Source organism: Lactuca sativa, chromosome 4 (assembly GCF_002870075.4).
Source record: "Lactuca sativa cultivar Salinas chromosome 4, Lsat_Salinas_v11, whole genome shotgun sequence".
NCBI classification, from domain to species: domain Eukaryota; kingdom Viridiplantae; phylum Streptophyta; class Magnoliopsida; order Asterales; family Asteraceae; genus Lactuca; species Lactuca sativa.
The window spans coordinates 370510637-370522581 of record NC_056626.2 but is presented as its reverse complement, the minus strand read 5'-3'; the positions used below and the strand labels follow the sequence as shown (position 1 = coordinate 370522581).

At 35.4% G+C, this 11945-nt stretch overlaps 1 protein-coding gene across 4 annotated transcripts in view; it reads right to left on the bottom strand.

The window, feature by feature from the left end:
• LOC111891453 (LOB domain-containing protein 36) overlaps positions 1-2592 on the bottom strand; it is a 3256-nt gene extending 664 nt beyond the window's left edge. Inside the window, exons 1-4 of one of the 4 annotated variants that reach the window (XM_042901496.2) lie at positions 2141-2592; positions 1973-2062; positions 128-1275; positions 1-48 (exon numbers count right to left, since the gene is read on the bottom strand). The exon at positions 1-48 is cut by the window's left edge and continues 191 nt beyond it. In XM_042901496.2, the coding sequence (XP_042757430.1) occupies positions 191-1216 (1026 nt within the window). In that variant the 5' untranslated portion in view covers positions 1217-1275; positions 1973-2062; positions 2141-2592 and the 3' untranslated portion in view covers positions 1-48; positions 128-190. Of the gene's footprint in view, positions 49-127; positions 1276-1389; positions 1952-1972 lie in introns of those variants that run through there. The other 3 variants (XM_023887505.3, XM_042901495.2, XM_023887506.3) reach the window with 3 other exon arrangements.
• Between the last annotated feature and the right edge of the window lie 9353 nt (positions 2593-11945).

Sequence of the window (11945 nt, the reverse complement as noted above, 5' to 3'; positions counted from 1 at the left end):
ATAATTCCTTCAAAACTATCGTTCAGAAAAAGATCTTCGATTCAAGAACTATATGCATGGCTAAAAATGTGTAAGTATGTTATTATGCATTTATGAATATCAAAAAGAATGAAAGAAAAAAGCTTACGTGTGAGAGAACAAGAATGATTGCTGGCGTACGATTGAATGAAAAAATATCTGATTTTCCACGTCAGCACGACGGACCACCCTCCTCGCTTCCGTCTCCATGATGCGGTTGCGCCGCTGGTTGTTGCGGTGGTTGTGATTGTGGCTGAGGTTGGTGTTGAAGCATGAGGTGATGAGGGAGGAGCTGTAGTTGTTGATGGTGTTCATGCGGTGGTTGTTGGTGGTTCTGGTGCTGTAGTTGATGATGCTGTTCATGCTCCGGCTGCGGCTGCCGGTGGTGCTGTTGCTGGATCTGATACATGTTATTGTCATAAGCGCCACCGAGAGCTAACGACGGAGACATGGTCGCCGGACCGGTTAACTGCGTATATCCGTTCGGATTCACCGCCGGCTGTCCAGAAGGTCCGGCAGCATCAAAACCGGAGTTAAACCTCATCAAATCTGTCGATTGATGTTGCTGTTGTAATTGTTGTTGTTGTACACGTTGTTGATGCACTAAATTTCTTAACATCTCCTGTTCTCTAGCAGCAGCTTCAACCATTTGACGTTCATGAGCTTCATATAACTGTTGTTGTTGATGATGAGCTTCTCGGAGATTTCCTGGACCTTGAAGCGTCAACATCTGCTGAAGGTTAGGATGCATACCAGGTCCTCCCGACGCCATCGCCGCCACTGTCGCCGGCGACGGTAGCATATTCTGATATTGTTGTATAAACCCTGGGTTTAAACACGGCAGCATCGCCGGAGACTGTCCACCGATGTAAGTACACAATTCCTGTTTCGCGATTAGTAAATCGGTCTGGACTTGTTTCAATCGTGTCTGGAGGATGGAGATTAATCCGACGCAACCGTAAACAGGATCCCGGAGACGCGCCTCCGCCTCATATGCTAATGAATTCACGGCGTCTTCTCTTTGGGTAGCGTTGAGCTCGTTGAGGATTTTAGCGACATTGCTTGCTCCGAAGACTTTGTGTACATTCGCGAATTTCACAGGCTGATCCGGCGGGAAATACGGGGCAAACACGCATTCTTGAGTGCATTTCCGACGTAAGAATTTACACGCAGCGCAAGGAGAATTTGAGGATGACATTTTGATCGATTGATTTTCAGTTTCGATTGGTCTTGATCAAAACATTTCACATTACGTTCCTGAAATTTGAAATCGATGATAAGAATTAGGAAATGATTATGTAATGGAATCAATGAGATCATGTTGACAAAGAATATATTTGATTGAGTAATTATAATAAATAACAAACGTACATAAGAATCTACGGATGCGTTCAATGAATTAAAAATGTGGCATTCAGCGAGGGTTCGTTTACCGATTATGGAGAAGGTGGTGGCCATTAAAGATTTCCTTTTATTGCATCGAAACCGACAAACGCAAGTCAAATTAAGAGATTGATATGGAGATTATTATTTATTTGTAAATATGAATGAAGTCAGAAAAAAATAGATTCAGATAAGTAAAGTAAAGCGACCTTTGTAGAAGACGACGAAATTATAATATTTTGTTATTTCTGATATAAGAAAGCCATCGATCGATGCGTACACACCATGAGAAAGAAACTGAGAAATGAGAATCGAGAGAAGACGAAGAAGAACATGAAATAGAACAGAAAACGAGTTTCATATTATGACGCGTCTTCAAGCGACAGTGAATCGACTTCTAATGCAAGAAACTGCTGGTAAACAAATATTTTTCTAGATCCGATTTTTTTAAAATATGATTTATTAGATCATCAATCAAACAAAAGTCAGAAAAAAATCAGAAACTGCTACAAAAATGGAATCGAATTTATTCAAACAATTAGTTGTATGATAATTAAAAAGCTCTCATCACCTCTATTTACGATTTGATTTTGTTGAAAAAACCTCCTTATATCACTGCGATTCTTCCTTTTTCTCTTCCAAAAAACAAATTCCTTGTCACCTGCAAAAGAAAAAGAAGAATCAACGATAACGAAAACCTCGATTAATTTATCAGTCAAAAATGCCGAATTCTATGTACCTGGTAGAGAGAGATACAAGGAGCTAGCTAGATTCAACTTCAAATAACACTTGATCCGATCTTCAAAACATTCAAGATCCCAAACAAAATGGAAAAATATTTTCCAAAAAGATTAAACTCTAGACAGACACACACACACATACACACAACAACACGCAGAAGAATTTTTGAAGAAAGAGAAAACTATCAAGACGATAACGACGACGCCATGAGAGCATGTATATATGTGTATTTATGTATGATGAGTGCATAAATGAGTGTGTGAGCGTGTGGTGTGATCTCCACCGTTTAGATTTGGAGAGCGGGTTTATTTTGACCGTAGGATATGGAAATTCGGGGTTTGTTACAGATTCGTTGAGAGAGAGATTGAGGTATATGAATTCTGAACGATCAATTTAAATGCCTCTGAGAGTCTGAGTTACCTCTTTGTTCCTGTACCAACTTTTTATGTATTTCCATTTTTACCCTTAATTATTATTATTATTTTAAATTTTATTTAGAAAAAATATTACAAAATATATGGTTTTTATTTGAGAATATCCTATTAGAAATAAGTCTTGCATTTATTTTCGTAGATGATTTGGATAATCAATAAAATCTTATCGAATTGATATTGTTTTACAGATAGTTGTAAAACTTGTAGTTACATATATCCTCAAAAATATAAAAATATATACCCGTTAATAAATAACATACACATAATCGAATCAATAGCATGATGTACGTTGTTTATAATATAATTGATAATCACTCGTGCATAAAAGTATAACAAAAATATAATGATTAATAGTGGTTAACAAAAAAATAGAAGCTTGTGAATTAATCATCCTCTATTGTAATCTATACAACATATTTGTATAAAGAATATGACATCGTTGAAAATATAACCGGTGTATGCAATGTATTAAGTGCAAACAGTTATATAAATAAAAGACATGGATCAATGGAATGAATGGAGAGTGGACAAGGGAGAGGAAAGGTCGTTCGACTACAAATTCGTCGTACAGGAAACATATGACCATGGATAGATTAGGGTTGAACGTCATCGCAAAATCAATATCGGTGGAAATATATTCATGGTCACAACAAGTTAGTGACTTAGAATTCTTTTGAGTTACACACAAAATATGATTTGACCATAAAACAATAAAAGACAAAATAGAGAGATTAGTTTATTAACATGTCACCTTATGGTGAGTTACTTGGAAACTAAAGTAAATAAAAGGATCTATATGTAATTATCTTGTATTTGAATTGGTAAATATTTATCTTTCTGATTAAATGATAAATACTAAGATTTAATCAAAGATAATTAGGATTTTTCCAACCTAACCCCCTCCCCCTCACATGACTGACTATCTCCTTTTTTTCTTCTACTAGCTCATAGTTTTGAGCTCATTATCCTAGGGTTTCGGTTTTTGCATCTAAGTGAAGAAGGAGAATTGTGAAGATGTTGAATCATTGTTCTTGGGTGCTTTCATAATAGATGAGTTATGGTTCTAAATCTTCTAAGAGAAAGAGAAATTCGGTTATACTAGTTCATCAAGAATGTATGATTCAATCTATATCTTCTTAGTTATTATTGTTTCTAAAAAAAAACCCCACTAGAATAAGATCTAGGGTGAGTCATGATGATCATTTTTTTGTATGTTTTCATTGATTTCTGCTCTAGAGATCATCATAGCCTAGCAGTAGTATCACAACCAATATTCTAGGGTTTTAACACATTATAACCGATTTGGTCATAAAGAGTTTTTATCGGGTATTAATTCATACATATAAAAATTCAACATTATGCCCCTATTTTCTAAAAATCATAATAAATTATAGAAAAATCGTTTAAATGCGAGATTGATGCTAATAGAAAGATATGACAGTCTTCTATCTTTTGATTTTGGACCTTATAAACTTATTATGATCTTAAATGGGGCTGACAGTTCAATTTGTCCAGGACTGTCAAGTTGAACTGGACACCTTCTTGTTGTTGTTGTTGCTTATAAAAGTCATATAACATCATAGGATAATAAAAAATGCATGCATTATTTATATGGTTTAAGCATGTAAACCATAGAAATAATTATATATTATTTAGTTGGTTTAAGCGAAGATAAGTCATATGTATATGATAGAGCTAGTAAGAGTGTTGTTGTTTTCCTCGTGATATCTGTTGATGACATACTACTCATAGGAAATGATGTCCCATCTTTGCAAAGTGTAAAAACTGGTCTTGGAAATTATTTCTCTATGAAAGACTTGGGAGAAGCAACAAACATACTAGGGATGAAAGTGGGTCCAAACCTGGACCGGATGGACCCGGACCCGGAAAACTCGGAACCGGTTAACGGGATTTTATAGAACCGGAAACCGGACCGGTATATAGGAACCGGTTCTGGTTCGATTCCGGGTATGGTTCCAGGTAAAGTGGGTCTAGAACCGGAAAACCCGGAAACATCAAAGTGGGTAGGTTGGAACCGGATAAAGTGGGTTTAGAACCGGAAAACTCGAAAAAACCGGAATTTTTTGGTAATTACTTACTACTTAGTGGGTTGAACTTTAAAAATTTTCATATTGATATCCCGACTTTGGGGGACTGTAACTTATTAACTACGAAACCACAATTAACAAAATTAGAGTCTAAAATCATGTACAAACTCTAAAATACACTCTGGGAAAACTTGCATGTTAATCCGAATTTAAACGAATGAGATATGCTTGTGTTAATATTTTCACATAATACAAAGTACAAAAACAAATAGCTGAAAAATTGAAAATTTTCAGTTTTGATATCTCGACTTCGGAGGACTGTAAATCATTGAATGTTAAACCAAAAATGACAAAATTATAGTCTAAACTCATGTACAAACTGTAAACTAGAAGTTGGAAAAAACCACAAGTCCATCTGACGATATGCATGTTTTAAAACTTTCACTGAATACAACAAACCTAAAAAACTAAAAACTTCCAGCTTTGATATCTCGACTTTTGAGGACTGTAAGTCAATGAATATAAAACGAAAAATGACAAATTTATAGTCTAGAATCATGTACAAACTCTAAAATACATGTTGGAAAAAACCATATGTCAATTGGAGTTGAAACGAATAAGATATGCATCTTGTAAACGTTTCACAAAAATCGGTTTCGGCCCTAAAAGTGGCTCCGATACCAAAAACCGGTTCCGGATTTTAGACCCGGTTTACCCGGACCCGATGGACCCAAACCCGAATTACCCGGAACCTGGATAAAGCCAATTTTTAAACCCGGAACCGGACTCGGTTCTATATATTTCGGTTCTAACGGGTCCGGTTCCGGTCCGGTTTTCCGGTTCTAAATCTCATCCCTAATACATACTAGGTATAAAGATCTATAAATGTAGATCTAGGTGATGGATTGAACCAAAGTACATACATAGATAAAGTCTTGAAGAAAGTCAAGATACAAGACTCTAAGAAAGGATATGTTCCTATGCAACATAGTATGACATTGAGCATGGCCCATTATCCTTGTTCAAGTGATGAGCTAAATAAATGAGTAAAGTTCAAAATGCTATTGTTGTGGGATTGATCATGTATATACCATGTTATGTACAAGGCATGATGTCTCATGTGTTTTACGCTTGACAAGTCATTATCATGATAATCTTGGTGAAAATCATTGTATTTTTGCGAAGAACAATTTTTTAGTATCTGAGAAGGACAAATGATATGTTCTTGTTTTATGGAAGAGCTCAGTCTAAAGAGTTATACTAATGTTTCTTACAAACTCATAGAAACAGTTTTTGTTTCCATTTGGGATTCGTGTTCTTTCTAAATAGTAGAGAAGTGACTTGAAGGAGTTCCAAGCAAGACACCATAGTGGACTTCACAAAAAAAAGTTAAGTATAGTGTAGCTAGTAAGGCTGCAACGAAGACTAAATGGCTAAAGAGGTTCATTAGAGACCTCAATGTTGTTACAAGAATTGATGGTACTGAAAGATATTTATAACCAAGAGTCATTATAGAATGATATTTGCTAATGAAATATGATCTTATAGGGTCATACATTTTAGCAAGTTACTACTAATTTATTATTTATTAAGTAATTTGATTATTAATAAATATAATCAACAGTTGTATTTAACTAGAGAATTATTAGTTTATGAAAATAATATTTCTAAGAAATGATAATAATATGGATCCAAAGTAGTTATATTCATAAGGCATGACTATATATATATATATATATATATATATATATATATATATATATGTGTGTGTGTGTGTGTGTGTGTGTGTTATGTATAACTTTTTGGGCACTTTGAGTAATCATTTCGTTCATATGTAACTATCTAGTATGTAAGAAGAAGTGTGACATAGTCTTAGGTTTTGAATTTTGTGTCAAAACTTGAACCTCATAAGAGGTTTGAGATTGAGTGCAAGCATTCCTTCTTTCAACCCATACTTTTCCTTTTAGTCCATGATTTAATTTGTTGAAAGTATGGTGCTTTAGTACATGTAAGGAACTATATAAAGAAGTGTTAGTGAGAAAACTATCTAGTTTTGAACATTCTTTTTTTCTCTAAAAATGGGCTGCCATTTTCAAGATTTGCAAGCTCTCTTTCTCTCTATCTTCTTTCTTGCAATTTGGTGCTAGATTTGAAGGTTCATAAGTCGGATATCCTTGAGACTTATTTGGTATATCTCTTAAGGCTTATGAACAACTTATACACAAGTGAAGACAAGAATTTTTGGTGGTTAACTCTTTCTTGGTGGATACTTGTAGCGAGCTTCTTCTTTAGAGCTTTATACATCAGTTCATCAACTTCCATCTCCCATAAGAATCAAAGTCCTTAAAGGTTGTAGAACTTTTCTTCTATGGTTGATTTAACCTTTCCATGTTTTGAAAAATGATCCATGGTGGGTTAAAAAGAGTTGTAAGTTTATTCTATTTTTAGACTTACATGTCATTATTAATGTTTTTTGTTTACAATTGGGATTTATGTTCTTACTAAATGGTGGAGAAGTGACTTGAATGAGTTCCAAGCAAGACACCATAATGGACTTCAAAATAAAAGTTAATTATATTGTAGCTAGTGAGGTTGTAATGGAGGCTATATAGCTAAAGAGATTCATTAAAGACCTCAGGGTTGTTACTTATACTTAGTAAGTACGATCGTATTTGAAATTTAGTCAAAAGCGAAGACATCATAATTAGTATAGTTATATCGGAAAAGAAAGAATGATTGTTATACTAGGTCGCAAGGCATTGTATTTGCGAATGAATCGGCCTGAGTGTGTTTATTCTAGTTTGATCTTATTTGGGAACTTATACATTGTAATCTTTACCCTCTTTGGTGATTATTAAGTGGAGATCTCAATATAAGTTGGAGAGCAGTCTTTTCATTAGTTTACCACCGTGTTCGGATTGAATGTTTAACTAACTTCCATAATATTAAATTATTTAAAGCCTCCACAGTAATTCATACTTTCAAAAGTGAGTATTGGTTTAAGATTGTCATGAAATATTAGTAGATTATTCGTAGAGATGAACATAGCATAGAGACGCGACTAATACTCATGTGCACTTAATGGAGATTAAGTATTGGAGTAACCTATACTTAGAGATTAGTTAACATAAATTGTCAAAAGTAATTTTAAGATAGTTGTATCTTACATTCTTCAAGTGGAGATGCATATGATTCCTAGTTCTATAAGTTGTTGTGCTTTGGTGCTCTCCAACATTGTCCATAATTGGCAGTCATATAGGGGGAATGTACATGTATGATATGATGAATTTGTGGGATCCATGTAGTCAGATTTATTTTCTCCTTCTACTCTAATTAGATTAGTGATGTCCTTGGGCCCCACAATGATTTGTTGATGACGTAAAATGTACGACCGTACTCAAACTAAGTTGATAATGGAACAATAGTGTACTCTATTATTCTAGATCATAAATCTTTATCGGGGAACATAATTTTGAATATTTCATTGACATAATTGATGGGTTTTCTAGAAATCTATACACACTAATGATGCCAGCGGAAACATAATAAAACCTTATGTGTACATGGACCCTGATATATCTAGGTTTCAATTTATTACTACAACTACTAAGAAAGAATAGAATAACACACCTTTTGTAGCTAGAGAATTATTGACATGTGATCTTGTCCTTGCCACCTTTGCATGGATGGGAGGATCTAAAGTAGAGCCCTCTAACAGAATCATACCCAAGACTCTAAAGAGAGAGCCAAAAGAAAACTAGAAGGATTAATTCCACAAACCCTAGAAAAGGATAGGAAATCTTTCAATAGAGGGAACAAGAATGTGTCACTTGTTTTGATAAAGTAAGTTATAAATTGTGACTAAGTAATATTGTGAAATAATGTATGTGAATGTCTTAAAAGTGAGTAACTTTGAAATGAGAGTGTTTAGGCCAAAAGGAGTGTTTTGGTAATAGTGATAAATGTGTATGAGTATGTGTAAAAAGTTAAACAATGGGCTAATAAAAAGTGTTTAGACCAAAAAGGGTATTCTGGTGATTTTGAGTAAATTATAACTTTGAAAAGGTATGATAAATTAGAGATTTGATTCTAAAGTGTAGAAAAGTTCTTAATGGAAAACACTTAATGCAATGAAAGTAGGATGTGATAGATAAGGGTAAAATAGGAAAAGTTCTGAAGAATAGATAAATTTTAGAAACCACAACGCGGTAAAGGTGTTGCCACGATATGGCCTTGAAGCGGTAATATGGTTAACGTAAAGTGAGTAGTGGGGGGGGGATGTACTTTGTGTTTTCCACAACTTGGTGAGGTTAGACCACGATGTGGTACAAAGTAGAGTGTTATGTTCTTTTGTGGTAAAACATTTAATGGCGAGGGGAAATTGTCGCGAATTATAGGAAAATGACGAGGGTTTGTGTAACATCTCATAAATACGGATAATTTTTTTAATTACATTCAAAAGATGTGATAATCATATCAAAACAGTTAAAAGTGTATCATAGCAACATTTTATCAGAGTACAAATTCCCAAAATCACATAATATGGAAAATCATAGGTGGATGCAGTGCGATCAAGTTGGACACTTCCCCTTGGAGATGGAAGTACACGAAACATAAACTGAAAATCGTAAACACAAAGATTAGTGAGTTCCCCCAAAATACCCCATACCATACAAAACATAGAGTCAATCATATCTAGGTGCTTGCAGTCCCCTTCGGTCTATTTCAACCGGATACAGTCAAGCATATTCGGGTGCTTGCAATCCCCTTCAGTTTATTTCAACCAGATACAGTCAAGCATATATGGGTGCTTTAAATCCCCTTCGGTCTATTTCAATCGGTACTGGGTCTATTTCACCTCTATCACTACCACATAATATCATAACAAAACAATCACAGAGATATCAAACAAATACATGCATAATAGAGGGTTATAACAAAGACAATCATCATACTAGAAGCATAAACTAGGTGGTCGACTTTGGTGCCTTCGACCCACAGATACAATGAAGGAAACTCACCTCAGACTGAAGGTATCAAATCACACTCAAGCGGATGACTCACGAAATCCCCTCCCTAATTCACAAGCATAAAATCCTAATTAGAAATTAGTTCAATAATCTAACCCAAGAGTCCAAACCCTAATTCTTGACTTAAAGCAAAATGGTTTTTTCACCCATGCCTCATTTGTAACATCCCAAAATTCAAAGCCAAAAAATTCATTTTTAAATAAGTTGTTATAAAACCATGAGTATAAAAACATCCATAATAACATCACATATCAAAACCAAAATGTTAGTAATCAAAACATGTTATCATAAAATAATATTAGAGTGTAATCCCAAAGATCTCATATGCGGAAAACCATAGTGTGATGCACTGTGATCGAGCCGGCTCCTTTCCTTTGAAAACGAAGTACCTAAAACCAAAACTAAAAACTGTAAGCACGAAGCTTAGTGAGTTCCCCCATCATACCACACACCATACAATCACGTAACATACATACTGCCAGGCATATCCGAGTGCCTGATCTACCCCTTCAGCCCTCTCGACCGGTAACCTTGCCTAGCATATCTGGGTGCTGGCCTACCCCTTCGGTCCTCTCGACCGGTAACCTTGCCTAGCATATCTGGGTGTTGGCCTACCCCTTCGGTCCTTTCGGACGGTAACCGGGGACTACTTCACCCCTACTACTACCACATAATATCATAGCATAACAAACATGAATATATTGTCAGGCATATTTGGGTGCCCGACCTACCCCTTCGGTATCTTTCAACCGATATCCGGGGACTATTTCACCCCTACCACTACCACATAATAACATAGCATACTAGCACATAAAGCATACAGATAGTGGCATAACATATAATTATCACACAGACACTCATCTAACTACAAGCTCCTACTAGTAGGTCGGCATTGTGGCCTTAGACCCACTTCTACTGGAAGGTAACTCACCTCGCACTGCAGAAGCTTCCCGCATGAATTCTTTAACTGCTTGTGACAACCCGATATTTCGAATCAATGTAATGACCTAAAAAGTCAAGAATTGTAATCTTTTTTGATATAATGAAATTAGAGTAAAAAATAAAATGTTCAAAAGTCTCTATTGGGTTGCCTAAAATGATAGTTATCATGTCAAGGTTTTCAGAAATATAAAGAACACTAAAATCCGAGTTATAACGAAGAAGTTATGACCATCCTAAGATTCACAACAAAACCGTCAATACGATTAAACGTAAAACGCAAAGTTTTAATAAAATACTTTTTAACCTTAAGTATCTAAATGAAAGTCGTATATATCATTAAACCGTGAACATACATAAAAAGAACGCCCAAATTTGACTTCGTATGAGGAAGTTATGATTTTTCGAAGTTTCAGATATAGCAGTAGACAACTAAAAACTCGAAATAGATATCGAGGGATTTTTGACTGAAAAAATCTAAATGAGAATCGAAAATCTCAACAATAGTAGCACAACGGTAAAAAGTTTGACGAAAATGGACGTCGGATGAAGAAGTTATGGCTATATGACGGAGTTTTCGTGTCCCGGTCTGTTAAAAATAATTAATTAAAAATAAAGTCAAAATTAGCCGACGAAGTCTAAACGAGAGATGTAGAGCATATTCTCACCTACGCGTTCATATATAGAACGTTGAAAACGGAGATCCTACAGGGAAGTTACGGATTTTACAAGTTCGAGACACAAAATATGAGGTTGTCAGGCTGGCCACGACATGGCACAGATGGCCACGACGTGGGGCCCTAATTGATGGGTTTTCAGGCTTGGCAGCAGACGTCTCGTCCATGGAAGAGGATAAGATCAACTCCACAATGTGGGCAACCCTTTTGCCACGACGTGGGACCCAAAAATTGGGCTATAAATAGAGCTCAAAGGGTTCCGGGTTTCATTGGTCAATTCTCTTCATTCTCATGCCGAAGCTCTGCGTGTTAACCCCTGAAGCCATCCCGCAGCCCTGGTCTTCACATCCAAGTTCCGAAGGAAGGTCTTACACTCTCGAGAATTCTCGAGAATCCCGAGAAATCAACATTCTCAAGTCGAATTTCTGCTCGGTTTTCGTCTCACCATCTTCACTCTATCAAGTGAGTTCATACCCCTATAATTACGTTTTCAAATGTTTTGTAAATGCTTTTATACACTTTTAGAGGGGTGGGGATACAAATAAACACACGATTATTCTTGTGTGAATAACATCAATCTTTTTCTATACTTTTTGTTATAATCAATCATATGTGATTTATAACTATCATACGAAAACATTCTCATACAACATATCATGATAACACTTTGTCTTT